This window comes from Canis aureus, chromosome 1, assembly GCF_053574225.1.
Source record: "Canis aureus isolate CA01 chromosome 1, VMU_Caureus_v.1.0, whole genome shotgun sequence".
Classification (NCBI taxonomy): Eukaryota; Metazoa; Chordata; class Mammalia; order Carnivora; family Canidae; genus Canis; species Canis aureus.
Window position 1 is genome coordinate 79,864,399 of NC_135611.1, and position 17,145 is coordinate 79,881,543.

General features: G+C 39.5%; 1 protein-coding gene across 14 annotated transcripts in view; it reads right to left on the minus strand.

Moving 5' to 3' along the window:
- The window catches only part of LOC144318745 (transducin-like enhancer protein 4), a 142,065-nt gene that overhangs the window by 61,361 nt on the left and 63,559 nt on the right, over positions 1-17,145 (minus strand). For 7 of the 14 annotated variants that reach the window (XM_077906085.1, XM_077906023.1, XM_077906045.1 and 4 more), the window contains 2 exons: positions 8,241-8,442; positions 6,971-6,987 (listed from right to left, as the gene is read on the minus strand). In XM_077906085.1, the coding sequence (XP_077762211.1) occupies positions 6,971-6,987; positions 8,241-8,442 (219 nt within the window). Of the gene's footprint in view, positions 1-6,970; positions 6,988-8,240; positions 8,446-17,145 lie in introns of all 14 variants that reach the window. The other 7 variants (XM_077906014.1, XM_077906075.1, XM_077906066.1 and 4 more) reach the window with 1 other exon arrangement.

The window sequence follows — 17,145 nt, forward strand, 5'->3', positions numbered from 1 at the left end:
ATTTCAAATTACCATCTTATTTTGGAAAACTGAAAAAGAGTTAAACACTGAATGCTTGAGGGCATACTTTAAAACATTAAACTATCCCTTTCCACCACCCCCCCTGAACCCCCCAAATGAAATACAATTACCAGTGTGTTTATTTAGCTAATAGTATGGCCAACTTTACTGATGAAACATACCCTGTGGTAGAAGATTCTTATTGTAAAATGCACTTATAGGATGGAAGTGAATTACATAGGAAAACATCTAATTCCAAATCCTTGAAAAAATACCTAGCATTATATACCCTTGCGATCCAGGGAAGTTAAAGTGACTTGCCGTTGACACAAAGCTCTTACTAGAGGGAGGGAGGATTCCTAGCAGCGTCTGGATTTTCCTAATTCAATTACAATTCCCTTCTTAACTAATCTTTGATTTGTCTACCTAATGGTTCCACAAAGAAGATTAAGATTCTTGTCTTCAAGGAGCTAAAAGTTTAGTGGGAGAAAATTTTACTCTGTTGGGGCAAAGGGCATATTTAAGACACCACCCAAGGAAACAGATGTACTTAACATATTTTAAAAATCCTACTTAAAAATCTATTTTTTTTAAATTTTTTTATTTATTTATGATAGTCACACAGAGAGAGAGAGAGAGGCAGAGACATAGGCAGAGGGAGAAGCAGGGTCCATACACTGGGAGCCCGACGTGGGATTCGATCCCCGGGTCTCCAGGATCGCGCCCTGGGCCAAAGGCAGGCGCTAAACCGCTGCGCCACCCAGGGTTCCCTTAAAAATCTATTTTTAAAGGTCTGTCTTAAGCAATATTTATGTTTGGAAAGTGAAGTTCGATTTCAAAGACATCATAGTCTGTGTTTGAAGGTTAAAAGATACTAAGAGAATTCTATTTGTCAATGATCAGCATCATTTCTAGATATTTTACTCCCTTATTAATAAATTTCATTAAACTGTTCATCACTGGGCAGCCCCGGTGGCGCAGTGGTTTAGCACCGCCTGCAGCCCAGGGCATGATCCTGGAGACCCTCGATTGAGTCCCACGTCGGGCTCTCTGCATGGAGCCTGCTTCTCCCTCTGCCTGTGTCTCTGCCTCTCTCTCTCTGTCTCTATGAATAAATAAATAAAATCTTTAAAAAAAAAAAAACTGTTCATCACCAACACTACGTGCAAACCAAGGGGTCATTCTATCCATCTTCCCACTGTAAGAAAAGACTTTTCCTCGTATGATTCAGCAGAAAGTATTTTTGTCACCACAAGGAAGCATAAAGAGACATCTAGAATATGGGCCAGTCTACAGAAGGACAGCCCAGGCTCTTCAACAAATGGCAGTGGCATAGGAAAATTTTTAAAAACGAAAGAGAACACTCAGATTAAAAGAGACTTGAGAGATATTATAACAAAATGAAATGGATCCTATTTGGGCCTCCATTTCAAGCAAACCAATTACTGGAAATCATCAAAGACGTTTGCTTATAGGCTGGATACTTAAGAAGCTATCAAGTAATTACTTTTATTGAGTGATTAAAGGCATTATAGTCACCAAAAAAAAAAAAAAGTCTCTTATTTAAAGAGATGTATTCATTTTACATCCTCAAGTACATAAAGGCAAAATGCATGCTATCTGGAGTCTGCTTTAAAATACTTTAGCAAAGAAATAAAGGAATAGATTAAAATGTGGCTAAAGGGACCTGGGTGGCTCAGTGGTTGAGCGTCTGTCTGCCTTTGGCTCAGGTCATGATGCTGGGATCCTGGGACCAGTGCCCCATCAGGCTCCCTGCAGGGAACCTGCTTTTCCCTCTATGTCTCTGCCTCTCTCTGTGTGTCTCTCACGAATAAATATTAAAATAAAATAAAATGTGGCTAAAAATCGATAGCTCTTACACCTCAATGCTAAGTATAGGAATGATCTTTGCACTATGACTTCTACTTCTAAGTAGGTTTTAAATTTTTATTAACAAAGGATAAGACTAAGTCACACAAAAAGCTCTGTGATGTGGACAGGGCCTTAACACCTCTAATCCTTTCCTCGAGTCTGAAGGAAGGCTAAAGGTAGGCTAAGCATATGCCACCCACCTTTGCAGCTGAAATCTCAACTATGAGTTACACATGCAGCAAATGGGGCGTGAGCAGGAGCCCACCTTATTTTTCCCCTAGGTCAGAATGGATAAGATGCAGTGTCCAAGTTACAGTCCTTAATAAGATAGCTTTTCTCAGGTTACTGATGACTGAGGGAAAAAATAGGACATAATGCAAGCCCTGATACAGTTTAGTTTGGTAGGGGAGTTTTTCTTTATTTTTTATTTTTTGTTTATACCCTTCTCTTTAATGTTTTATAGATTAAAAATCCAGTCTATTACTTTATGCCCTTTTCTTTCTATAACATGTCCTTCTAAAACTCTATGTAATGAAAATTAATCCCACCAAGCTTTCTCCCAAAAGGTAAAATTACAAACATTCGTATCTTAAGCAGGTGCATGGGGGTGGGGGGGGGGGAGGTGCTTAAAAACACAACTGCCTGAACCATTTGGTTATCCCCTCTTGTACTAGCCTTTCTTTCTCAAGTGGCTTCTTCTCCACTTTCTTCCACACAAGACACACCAAAGGGTTAAACATATAAAAGGCACATTCTTTTTGGACTGATACTCCTTTGAGACAGAAAAAACAAACAAACAAAAACCAACCCCACCAGTCACACAAGATACCGGAACTGAACCTTAACCATCAAGTCTTTTTTTTTTCTTTTAATTTTTTTTAATTTAAAAAAAAATTTTTTTTAACCATCAAGTCTTGATGTACAAAGTGAAGTGGCAAACAGAAGTAATCATTCTGTTAATTCAAGCTAAAAACCCACTTTCACCTTAACACCCAACTAATGAGGTAAAAGTGCTTTCTTGGCCTGAATCACACACTTCAGTTTTTACTAAAAACAGCCTTAGTCTAATTCTCCATTGATAAACCTCTTTGGCAACAGAAAATAATTGGAGACGAGAAGAAAAGCAACGTATAATGTTTTAGTCACCTGCACAGAATAAACACCAAAATACAGCTGAGGCAGAATGAACAGGCATTCCCTTAGATGTGACTAATGAACAGATCATTATGAAAACCCTTAAACAAAAACAAAGAATTCATATACGACAGGGAAGGGTGGATGACGCAGTATATACACTCATAGAAAAGCATTTAGCTTGAAAAGTAACTAAATGTAAGTTTAGAAAAATAAAGTGCACCATCCATACTTACACTAGCAAAAATTACAAAAATTATAAAGTATTGTACTTTCCACTGGTGTGGAAACAAAAACGGCATTTTTTAGATGGTACACTGTTTCTGGAGATTAATCTGACAGTGTATGAGTCACTAAAAATGATCATACTCTGATGATGAACACAGCATTTTGGGGAAGACGATCCAATGAAATAATAAAGTAAAAGTGCTACCACTATGTATGAAAAACGTACTTATTTTACAAATAAAATAGGCAAATCCTTCCCATGGCTGACTCAAGGGGGTTATTGCATTTGGGATCAAAAAAAAAACCAAAAAACAAAAAACAAACAGGATATCTATTATACATTAAAAGGACGAACGAAGTAATAAAGTTTGCATAATAATATCAATTTGGAAGGGGCCATGGAGCTTATCAATAGTGATGGTGAATTTTGCTATTTCTTTTGAAGCTGGTCTTTATTTGGGTATCCATTATTTGTTAGAAGATATTAGAATTGTATAGACCTTTGGAAGTCATAATTTCTCAACCTCAAATTCCAGGGGAAGTTTTGGGTAATTTGGCCTTCACAGTTCTAAATCATAATCCTCACATCAGCCACTCCGATGAGAATGACCAGTGATGTGAGGAATCTCATGACTTCTCTTCATGAACTGGTATGACCACAATGAGGCAGCTCCTGGTAGCATGTGGAAATGACTGCTCTGTCCCCACTTTGGAACCAGCCAACCTACTTCAGCACTGGAAGGTTCTACTACCCCAGAAAATGTTTCCTTAGTTTCGCTTATGTTGTTTCAAGGGATGAGAGAAATGGTACTAGATGTACCAGTAGATGGTGAGAAGGCCCCCAGTCAGGAGAGAGGGGTAAGAGCCTCATTTCAAGGAACCTCTTGAGACAGCTAAATTTGGGTCTTCCAACCTACCACTAAGGATAAGAGTGGATCATGGTCCACGTTTCTGGGGCTTAGTTTTAGACACATGGAGTTACCAGATAGCCAAATGACAAGCAGGTCCCCTGGATGTTTACCTCAACCGCCTAAAATACACACCATTCTGGTTTCTCATCCCCAAATAAATTGATTCTTGGGCTCCCAGAGTGCTTTCTCTTAGGTCCACATTTATATTCTCTACCCCTTGTTGAAAAACTTCAGATACAGGTCTGTAAATAAAAGGCTTAGGAATAAACTTGGCTACTGGAGCTATAGAAAACAAGATCAATAAAGCCAATAGCATGTGGGTTTAGTGGCCACAGAACTTCCAAGAAGAGAAAAGAAAAGGAAGAAAAAGGCCCAGGGCTTTAACAAGTGAATTCCTCTCATTTTACTTGACACCTAAAAAGGTAAAGGCACCTTAATTACCTGAATCTTTACAGTACGCTTAAATTACATTTTATGAGCTATTCTGAAATCTGCCCTGTTTAATAATCTGTAACGTCAAGAAAACATTTTAAAGTGTCTCTCACAATTAAACCCATCCACAACCTTGTATAAATCAAAATTTTGCTACCATATCAAAATGTTACACTGGGGCTGTATAACATAGCCCACATCCTCATTACATGCAACACTAATTACTACCAGCAGATTCAGAATTTTCTGCACATTAGAGGCTTTTAGAGGAGCTATAAAAAATTTCAGGCACCATTAATTTAAATTTGTATTGAAATTTCCTTTTGACAGATGGCCAAAAATTACTTATTATTTAGAGTACCAGAGCTGCCTGTTTGCACATTAGAAGAGGAAAGGGAAAAATTAAAAGCAAGAAGGAAATTTATGTCACGTTCATTACCTGTTAAATGTTAAGGAGCATTATCCTGCATGAATAAATTATTTCATACAAGCCTGACTCCAGCTGCAGGCAACTGGCATGCTCCGGCTGATAAAAACCATCTCAAGTCACACAGCAGACAATCATAAAAAGCCCCTCTTAACCAGGAGCCACTTAAGGGAGGATGAGGACGATCAATGGAACAAGCAACTAACTGCTTCTCTGAGCATCACAGAACACATTTACGAAAATTAGCAAACTTGTTTCACCTTGCAAAGCCGCAGCACAGCCCCAAACCTGACACAACTTCAAATCTTGAGAACTATACCCAACAGAAACATCTATTTATAGCTACCATTCCATAATAAATCAAGGCTAAATCACCCACCTCTATTTCTTTTTTGTTTTCCCCCTGGCTTCTAGCTATATAGACACTTACTCCCAGACTCATCCTGAATGATTATAGATGATTTCAAAATACACCCTGCTCTGGCATAAGGGAATATAAAATGTAATTGACACAAAAGTGTGCACTGGAGTATAAATATTTTCAGTCTTCTGAGAGTGGGGCAGGAGAGGGGAGGCTTTTGTTTAGTTCACTGGCCTGCCTAAAGGTATGTATTTATCATAAGAAGGCAGGGAATGTTTATATTATTGGCTCCAGAATAACTAGACAGGCTTTTCCAAGGGCTGCTATCAGTTAATCCTGGTCAGTGCATTTACTTACTACTTCCTAAGCACACCTGTGTGGAACACTTAGCTCAAAATTGCTTTTTTTAAAATCTGGGTATTGATATGCACATTACACAACAAAATACACAACTGTAAAAGCATAATTAAATAATTCAGTGTGTGCAGTTCCAATTGTAAATGTTGACATTTCTACGGGTGTACAGATGCCCTTTCAAACTACAAAGACTCTTGAAGGGTAAAATAGATACACTTAATTTTTATTTTCCATTATGTAAGGGTTTTGGAAAAAAGGGCAAGGAGTAAAGAGGCTTTCAAAGTGATAGCACAGATGGTTCCAGGGAAAGATTTTAGTATTCATACACTTCATACACAAAACTTCATTAAAAACTACAAGAAATGTAACTGCCTAAGTTCCAAGACAATTGTTGCTAAACACAAGGAAAGGAATCGACAGCATCTGTGCACTGGCCAATGCTTGAGAACTGCCTTGTCCTTCTAATCTTTACAAAATACAGCACATATAGATAGGCAATTATGCATAGCACAGTGGCATTTTACATTGTGCCTGGCTCAAAAGTGATCAAGCAGTTTTCATACTTTCCTCATTTCCTGCCATGGTAGGCTGTTTTTCTTGTTTGCTTACTCTATAAATTCAGGCATCCTTAGCACATCCCATTCTGGTATCACACAGTCACATCCAAATCATTAGGCCCTAAATACTTTTCCTCTTTCCCTACAACTTGTCTATAAAGTGATACAGAGGCAGATAAAAGACATGCAAAACCTAAGAATAACTTGCTCTCCTGGAAAACAAGATGGTATTAAATAAATAAATAAATTTCCTTCTGGCAGAGAGGAATGCTTTTATACATTATCTTAGGGAGTTTTGTAGGATGGAACTGTTTTCTAAGACGAGATTAATGTGTATTTCTTATAAATCAATTTATCTACTTTTCATTTTTATCTTACAGCCATAGGCTAACTGGAGGGGGAGGGGAGGGTAGTTATTCTTCCTCACATAGCAAGACATAAAATACGCAATGTGAGCCAGATCTTCTGGAGTTCCATCTTGGTCTAAAACTCCAATTGTGACAGAAAAATGAGACCACTATTTTCAAAAATCTCAACCACTTAACTGAAAGTAGTCAAAAATACAGTTAACCATTTGGTAAAACCCACCAAATCATTCTGTAAATCTCAAAGAATCTGTCACTAGATTTATTCAAATCATTTAGAGACGGTTAAGCCATTCAATTCCTTCATCTGTGAATGTGAGTCCTACCTTGATGGAGTCTCTGTCTATAGGCAAAACAGCAGCAATACAGGTGGTGGGAAGAAGGAAAAAGAAAAGTACCAGTTAGTTTACATAAAATCATGTATTTATCAAACTTGATCTCTGCTAAATAATAAATGGCACAGATGTCATCTTTGCAGTAAAGTTAATTATTAATACTACTCAACCAGATCCACAAGGTGCCAATCTACCTTTGACACAATTTTAGAAACCAAAGCTGGAAATTCAGATTATTTATACTCCTTATCAACTTGTCCACTTATAAAAGTGTTCACAGTCATGTTTCAGCTCTGCGTCATAGCATTACTGTAACTGGATGGGAAATACTACAGTTTCCAACATCAGAGATGGGAAATTCATGTTTGTGTGATAAAATCATTTACACAAGGTTATTATTCATGGTAATGACACTGAAACAAGAGTAGATATGAGGTTTTAATTATAACCACACCCTTCTAACCAATGAACCACCCATGTGCTAACTAAATTCCCACAAAAGAATGCGGGGAGAGACTTCTTCATTTGCTTTTCTGCCACTGGCTAATACAAATTATTAGTAAGCACCATATAAACATACGGTCACATCAAAATAACTCTGAACTCATCATATACTTTAAATGGAGGGAGGAAACCAATCTGGAGGGAGCACAACTGTCCTTCAAATCAATTACTTGCATAAACAATTGTGTCGTTCTTATAGGAAGAAATGAGTTAATTTCATGCTTCTAGACAGCCTGTGCGAGAGAGGTAGTTAAAGCCAACAGATTTCATTAATTTGGGCTGCACTCTCAATTACTAAGACTACTAAAATTGTTTTCTTACCTGAGAGATTTTTATTGCACCATATAGGCTGATCTGATTTATAACTAATAACTGACTCTGTCAAGTTATCAAGTGAGTCTTTATCAGTGAGCCCTTCCCCAAAACAGAATAGGTCAAAATCAGCCACTAATGCCACTTGCTATTTCAAACACAGAGCACTGTGGGATTGTATTACAGATTTAGTCTTGGGGATCAAAGGCAATAACTAGGAAACCAGACCCCTTGCCTTTGGGGACTGCATTCACTGTTGCCAACCACTAGAGGATCATTTGGGGGAAAAAAACGCTTCCAATAATTCATTTACCTTCCAGAGGAAATCCTTTGTGTAGTCACTGGTTAAATTAAATCCAGAGACAGAATAAACAATGGTTATCCAGAACCTACCCTCCTTGGCCGGTAGGTAACAGCGGATTGACATCTTGAAAGAATCACTCACCTCTTTGGTGATCATTGTCATGGTGCTTCTTCTCATCTTTAATTGGAAGGTGGGACTGGCCTCCCAGGGCACTGGACAGGGCCAGAAGGCCAGCGCTGCTCCCGATGGGTGGAATGGCAGGGGGCTGAAGCCCCGAAGGGTGTGGGGTCAGAGGAACTGGCAGACCATGTCCATGTGATAAATGCTGGGCCTGGAGTTGTTGCTGCTGTGAGGAATGAGACAAAGATATTGAACTTGTTCCCTGTATCCGTGCCCCATCCCCCAGCCACCAAAAAGAAAAGAGGTGCAAATGATCAAGGAAAACTCAGCACCCACAAAGGACAAGATTTATCCTTCTATATAGATTTTTTTAGAAGGGGAGGGAGGGAGATGTAGAGGGGAGACATACTCTTTTTTTACTTAGATTTGGGGGTTTTGCACCATATTGTAAGGAACTTTAATTTTTACATAGTAAAGTTAGCTAAGTAACTTTTAATAGCTGAAACTCAGCTTTCTCCAACAAAATGTCTGTATTTTGTTCTCCAAAACATACGGCCTCGCTATCCTACATTTCTAATCAAAACATATACGTGACTAACTGTTAAAGTAGTTATGTTGAACAAAAAAAAAGCTGAAAATTGAGAAAATTAGTGTTAAACAGTTCTCCCAGAACCGCTGCACAGCATGCGGCGGGAGTTAATTTGAAAGAGAAAACCTGAATTAACAACCCAGAAAAGGAAACCGGTTGCAGCCACCGTTTTAAGCCCTTTAAGTGTCCTCAGCGGTACTTGAGCAAATTACTAAAGAAAATCTAATGTAGCAAGGCTGGGGTCCTCCTGTAGGCTTGCTCAATAATGCTGAAATAATTGGGCACTCTGTGCACGTTTAGTGATGCTCGAATGGAAAGCTAGAGGCCTGCCCTTGCACTCTTCTCCAGCGGCCGCCTCGCTGTTGTGACAGGTTTATCTGAGTGGGACTGTGATGCATGCACCAGTAACTGTGCTGACAAGAGTTTAAAGTCATTTTTACCAGCACACTGGCAACACATGGAGAAAGCCCTTGAGAGGCTGGAATGGGAGTGCTTGACCTCAGCAGAGGCCGCATCACGCTTGGCTACAGGAAAGGCTCTGGGCAGGCCCTGCAGCCTCCTCGGCCTCCTAGGAGTGGGGAGGTGGGAGGGGGAGGCAACAAGATGACAGGAAGTTTAATACCCTCACCCACCGGAACCCCCTTCTGCCGGAGACTCTGCCTAACCCTGTTCTAGGGGAACAAGTGCTGAGGAATTCTCAGACTAACTTTTGCAGTGATTACATTTTAATTAATGCTTCCAAGTCAGTCACTTGTCAGGTCTACCGTATGACAGCCAAACAGTTTTCTAGACTCTTTCCAGGTAGGACTGCGTATGCTGCTCCCTTCCACTGAGAAAAAGGATCCTGAAAGGCTTTTTTTTTTCTTTTCAAGAAAATATTTCAAAGAAAAAAGTATTTTTTTCTTCTCCCCAAATGACTTTTATTTCCTTCCTCTTTTCACTCTATACGTCCTTCCTGTGTCTGACTATAAAAGTCAAAGTATAGCATTAATTAGCTCTTTTCTCCAATTGACCTACAACTATTTTCTGGCTACATGCACTTAAAATATAGTCAATAAAGTACTAACACCTTTAAAGCAAGTTTACATCAATAAAATGGACAAATTGGAGCAGTGATCCAGATATTGTACCAGCCCGTGCCCACCCTACAGTCCTGTGAAGCACTAACTGCAGGCTTCAAGACAGTGTATTGCTCCACCTGAGGAGCCAAAGTCATGCTCATAATTCTTTCTGTACTGTTACTTAGTGGTGACCAGGAAGTATGAGCACACCATCCTATTTCCTAAATGCGCAAAAAAAAAAAAAAAAAAAAAAATGTCTAGGAAGAAAACAAGGCCTTTAGGTAAATACATGGCAAATTTATTTCAGAACCTTTTCAACTGGAATCACCAGAAACTGTTTGAATTCCCTTTCTCTTCTAAATCTCCTAATACTTGATGTCTATGGGTCAGGCACATATCCACTTTGTACCTCAGATCAAAGTTCAATTGGAAAGCATTCATTAAGAGCCTGCAAATGTGTCTTCTTTTATCATCCTTCCCAGACTCTAAGCTCTGTGAGACTACATCTGACGCAAACCTGAGCTACCTGCAAGCACTGAGACTCAGAATACCTGGGCAATCCCAAAGTATGTGCATTTATTTTATTAGACATTAAAAAAAAAAGCCTCAGCCAGAAGCATTTCCTTTGGTGATCCAGGTGTTTCACTTCCATTTTTCTTTCTCAGGACAAAAAAATAAGCACTCTCATCTTCATTTCTCTATGCAACCAGGAACATTTCAAAGGCAGGAAAAAAAAAAAAAAAAAAAAACCTGAGTCTGTTGCATATGCCATTCACAGTAGAGACTTCTGGAGAGCCTCACTATTCCACCTCCAAGTAGCTCTGGCACTACTAGCTTCTCCCATTCTCCTCTCTGGCCATCTTTCTGAGGCCGAGACCCTGCCCCACCTACACAGGCTGTGTCAGCTTTCCATTCCCTCTTCCTTTCAGTGCTGTTGATTCTGCAGTGCTCTTCCTCACCTTCAACTGTTCTGCCACTGATTCTGTCCTTCTGCCAGCCAGCTGGATACCAGCATCCCTAGGATTTTGTTTACGATGAATTGTCTAGTGAACGCCAAAAGAACGTAGCACTTTTTCAGGAGGGAGAAAACACTGTATTTTAATCACTTTGTGCGTCCTCCACTGCCCCCAACACAGTGCCCTGTACATAATTGGCATTTGATAAATGTTTGTTAAATTTAATTAAAATAACCTTCTTTTGCCCTCTTCAGCTACTGGCCTGTGTGTGTGTGTGTGTGTGTGTGTGTGTGTCCTTGACTTTGCACAGCCAAACTTCTCTAAAAACTAGTGCAAATCTGCTCTCTCCACTTCTTAGGAAGCCCCTTCTGTATACATACATACACACACACACACACACACACACACACATTCCCTCTTTCTTTAACTCTCTAAATCTGGATTCTGGGGATCCCTGGGTGGCTCAGCAGTTTGGAGCCTGCCTTTGGCCCAGGGCATGACCCTGGAGTCCCGGGATCAAGTCCCACATCGGGCTCCCTGCATGGATGGATCCTGCTTCTCTCTCTGCCTGTGTCACTGCCTCTGTCTCTTGTGAATAAATAAGTAAAATCTTTAAAAAAAAAAATCTAGATTCTGAGCCCCTTCTCCTGAAACTGGTGACCACACTGCAATTATTTCAAGACTTTACAGTTTTCTCCCTCTCTGACATACACACAGCCACAGACAGTACACTCTCCTTGCTGAGACTTCACTCTGCCTGCTTCAAAGAGGCCTCTCTTACTTGTCTGAATGCTCTGCTATTAGCTTTCCTTCTTGGTGTTTTCTTCTCCTGCTCACTAAAGAGGAACAGTCCTCAACCTGCTCCCCTCAAATGCTCTGGTGGCCCTGGTCTAACTTCTTGCCAGACAGTTCTACTTGGCAGTCCAGCATTATTATTATGTGACAACAAAAATGTTTCATACAAATGCCCTAGGTAACTTCTGCTGGCCCAAGTTAATCGGCCACCATCGATTTGTCTTTCTTCTGTGCTCCCACATCCTGAATCACCAGAGTCTATCAGTTCCCAAATAATTCCTTATATTTCTACCACCACCATACCTATCAGACCCTTTAACATACATACGTTGATTAGAGTAAGCCTCCATTAGATCACTTGAATTCATCCTGCATCACCACTGGCATGTTGTTCCCCTCAATTCATGTCATCTCTTATCTCTTATAACCTCACCTTTACCTAAGTTGTAGTCATCCATCCCAGCTCACCTCATGTTCCACCTGTTCTGCAAAGGCCTCTCACACATCCCACACTTCTACGATTGCACAGGACTCCCTTGGTCTTTCACTGGCACTCCTGGCACCTAACTCACCACTATTTGATCATATGATCATACATTTAAAGATTCTGATAAATTAATTTCCACTGCCTATGTCTGCATGTATGTCAGAGAGAAAGAAATACAGAAGCAGAGTTCCTATATACCCTTTACCTGGCTTCCATTAAAGTTAGTATCTTACATAACCACAGAAATTACCAAAACTAAATACTAAGCTAGTGCATTATTTATCAAACTACAGACTTTATTCAGATTTCTTTAGTTTTTCCACTAATGCCATTTTTCTGTTCTAGGATGCCACCCTGAAGCTTTAATTTTTCACATGTTATTATACCAAAATTGAAAAGGCCCTTTCACGGATCTAAAGAATGGCGACACCCAAATAACAGTCAAGTTGGTGAGTGGAACATGCCTTGAACTTAGGAGAAAAAAGAATGAAAAAGGGCTTCCGTGAACCCATTTCATGAGTCAGACTATACATAGAAAATATCAAACAAAAAAAGCATACTAAGTAGAGAGCATCTGGTAGAAAGGGTAGTCTTTATCAAGTGTTTAAAATATAAGATTATAAAATAAAAACGCAATTAATTGTCACCAAAAGATATATGACAAAAATGTGAGACATACAGGAATGATTTAGTACATTTTAAAATGTTTACATCTATGAAATACACCACTTTCATTATTAGGTGGTCATTTTTAAGTTTCTTTATAAGTTCACACTTAGAAACGATCCTAGAAGTAAGTGGCAGATGCACACTGATAATGCCTCCTGATTAGTCAATAATACAAACGTGGAAGATGCCATCTTAATCTTCAAATAAAAGCAGTGAGTCACCATCAACTGAACTCCACCCTTTCCTCAATTAAAAATAAAATGGCTTCTATCAAATTTCAAATGACATTCAACAATTCAATACAAAGAAGAATCTCTGTCACGTCTTCTCATTAACAGAGGAAAACTCAAAAAGCAGATTCCCAGGGAGAAGACTCCAGTTTCACCAGATTTTATTCCAGAAGCTGAGAGTAGCATACCCTAATGGACTGCCCTGCAACACAAGCTGAAGATGCCCCATGGCATCTTCCTCTCTCTGGTTTCCACCCCATCCACGTTAATTACAGAGCAATTAACCTGCAAAGTTTACTACTTTATTACAGTCATGCCAAGAAATGTAAAACTTCTTGTTTCTTAAAGACAGAAGGAAAAGATATATATGTTAAGAGTACGTAATTCAACACTGAATTGTTACTGAAATAATTTAAGACAAATCACCATCTAATTACAAACAAGTTAAAAATGACTTTATAAGAAAAAAAAAAGCCAAAAATAAAAAAGGGCACAGACCATAGTACCAATTAGACATTAAAATAAAATACACTCTGTAACCATAACTAAGAAAAAACCTATTGAGAAAGATACATATATTGGAAAAACTCTTCTCACTGAGCTCCCTAGGCTATTACTATCTTTGATTGCTTATTTAAAAAGGTGGGGAAAAAAAGAAAGAAAAGAAAACCCAAAACACTCTCTTATCTCTAACCACAATACAAAATAAAAATCATTTTTTTTGGTGGTTCCCTTGATGGGCCATTCAAGAGAATAAACATTAAAATGGAATGAACTTTAAACTTAGACAAGTAAGCATTCCATTAAGATAATTAATTTAATTTTGAAAAATAGCCAGTAATTACTTCTGAAAATATACAGCAATGAGGTGGTAGATATAGCCTCAATTCTGTTAATAGCCTTCTACTGGAGTTTCTGTAACAAAGAATTATTTCCCTGCAGTTTCTATTTTGGAACAAAGTGTAGAAAAGGACCCACAAGCAAATCAAGTTCACAGGAAATGTCTTGAAATGTTGTCCTTCTGCAAAAAGAGGAATTTTTTTTTAATGATTTTATTTAATTATTTGAGAGAGAAAAAGCAGGAGTGAGGAGGGGGGCAGAGGGAGAGGGAGGGAGCCTGATTCTGACTGGGGCTCAACCCCAGGACCCCAAGAGGACAAGCGGAGCCCAAGCAGACACAACTAACTCAGTCACCTGGGTGCCCCAAAGAGGAATTGTTTTTAATCAAATGTCCCCAACTCTGCTTGATCAACAAGACTTGAGAGGCCAATGATCAGCAGGAACAGAGTAAGTACAGTGCTTCAGTAAATACATATCCCTAGCAATTCTGGACAATTCCACCAGGAAACCAGGCAGAGATTTTCTTTTTTTTTTTTTTCTTTTTTTTCCCCTCCCCCCCAGGCAGAGATTTTCTTGACCACTATTCTCATTTCTACTATGCTATCAACCACAAAAAATTCCTAAAAAGGAAAACAAAACAAAAAAAAAGCATAATCTTTCTCAGAACAAGGACAATCCCAGTAGCAATAAGCACACTTAGTGTCATATCATGGTTTCTTTAAAAAAAAAAAAAAAAAAAAAGGGTGCATGGTGAGCCTGCTAGCTCTTGTGCCAGGGAGTAAGAAAGCTATCTAAACTAATGGGGAGGGGCAGCCCTGGTGGCTTAGCGGTTTAGCCCCGCCTTCAGCCCAGGGCCTGATCCTGGAGAACCGGGATCCAGTCCCACATCGGGCTCCCTGCATGGAGCCTGCTTCTCCCTCTGCCTGTGTCTCTGCGTGTGTGTCTCTCTCTCTGTGTGTCTCTCATGAATAAATAAATAAAATCTTTAAAAAAAAAAAAAAAATACGGCAGCCCGGGTGGCTCAGAGGTTTAGTGCCGCCTCTGGCCCAGGGCATGATCCTGAAGAATTGGGATGGAGTCCCAAGTCGGGCTCCCTACATGGAGCCTGCTTCTCCCTCTGCCTGTGTCTCTGCCTCTCTCTCTCTCTCACGAATAAATAAATAAAATCTTTAAAGTAAATAAATAAAATAAATAAATAAATAAACAGGGAATCACAAGCAGGACACCGACCCAACTAGAAAGGGTCATGACTGGCAGAACTTGAGACAATTTAAGCATCATAAAGAATAATAACTGTATTAGATTATAACACATTTTAAGAAAGAGTTTCCAGGAGTGGGGTCCATGGTACCCCAAGAAAATAGGTGGGGCTGTGGGGCATTCTGAGGTCAGGGAATAGGGAATGACTCCCAAATTCACAACATTCTTGCACCCACTGGCCAACATGGGTGTATGGAGCATCTGTGACTACAGCCAACCAGAAGATACCATGCTGAGAGAAGTAATGGGGGACCCAGTGACCTTGAATGAGGACCCAGGAAAGAGGAGACAACAGACTCTGAAGTGGGGTAATAACCCCAGCAGACAGCCCAGGACTGGGCTGGTATCTATAATCTCTGAACTGTGAAGATGTCCTTCAGTAAAGACCCTGTCTGTGGGGGGGCTGGACTGAGTCTGAGAAAGGAGATACTGAATGGCACTCAGTGATGCACAATAATGAAGAGGCTATCAGAGCCACCAAGCTGGAATTATTACCATCTATGTAAGTAAGAGCCAGTCACTTAACATTTCTGGGGCTCAGTTTCTTCAAATAAAAAGTGGGAATAGTTTTAAAATCTATCCCAAGGGTGTTGGGAGAAATCTATGAGATTGTACTTATAAAACTCTTACCACAGTGCATGGTAAATAATAAACAATGAATAGTGACTGCTATCAATGGAAAAAGGTATCCAGAAGTCCGTCCATATAAACACACACACACACACATACACACGTGGGTGTGCAGGGAGAGTTCTTCTTTACAGAGTATTAATTTAAAAGGGAAAAGAATGCAAAATGTACCACTTCACCGCTCCAAATGTATTAATAGCATCAACAGAGGCTAAAACCCATGGGTAAAAAGTTGTTGGGGATCAAGTGATTCATTGTCAAAGCATCACCCCACAGATTACTATGCTTCACCAACAATGGGATACAACTGTATACACAATAGCACCTCAGTACTATTCTTACTAAAAATATTTAACCTGAATCTAAACAGGAGGAAATAATCAGAAAAATCCAAGTAGTGAGACAAGCCACAAGACTGGTCTAGATTCTTCTCAAACACCAAAGTCATAAATAAAGTAATAGTATGGGGACTGTTCTACCCTAGAGAAGACTGCAGAGACATAGGCACAAAGATATCTGTGAATATGAGTTATCAATTGGGGGAAAACTGCTAGAAAGAAAAAGTGCTATCATAGACATTTTGTGAACTGGAGTGGGAGTGCAAACAATACACTGGATATGTGTTAACTGTATCATCCTTATATAAGAAAATACCCTGGTTCATAGAAGATGCATGCTGATGTATCATGAGGTACGCCGTCATCATGATGGCCTCTTGCTCTCAAAGATTTCAGCACACACACAGAAGACAAAATGTTAACTGGTGAGTCTAGGTGATGAGTACAGTGTTTATGTCACTATTCTTTCCACTTCTCTGTAGTTGTTGGGGTGGAGAAAATAGATATGCCCTTCTTTCTGGTCAGAAGACTGGGAGGTCTTGCCTTTTTTTTTTTTTTTTTTTTTTTTTAAGATTTATTTATTTGAGAGAGCACATGTGTACAGGAGTGGAGGAGGGGCAGAAGGAGAAGCAGATTCCTGGATGAGTTGGGAACCAGATGCCAGGCTTCACCTCAGGACCCTGAGACTGATCCGAGCAGAAGTCGGATGCTTAACTGACTGAGCCACCCAGGTGCCCTAGGAGTTCTTGCTTTTAACAAACACCTCTAGCAAAAGCAAGTGAATATATGGAAAGAAGTCAAGAATTAAAAGAACACAAGAACAAACTTTCAACCTAGGTTTATCTGTAACACATTCCAATGACTTAAAACAAGAATGAGATTTCCTCCAGTAGCAAGAACTGCATGTAGAAGAACCCAAAGAAAAAGATCACTGCAAGGACGTTTTTCATACTAACAACACAGATCTCTGTGCCCCTCAACATCCCTAAGCTGTTCTTTAAGGGGAAGATACATAACAAGCAAAAGAAGCAATCTAGTGACTCAATCCAGTGACTCCTGTGTCAAGGATTC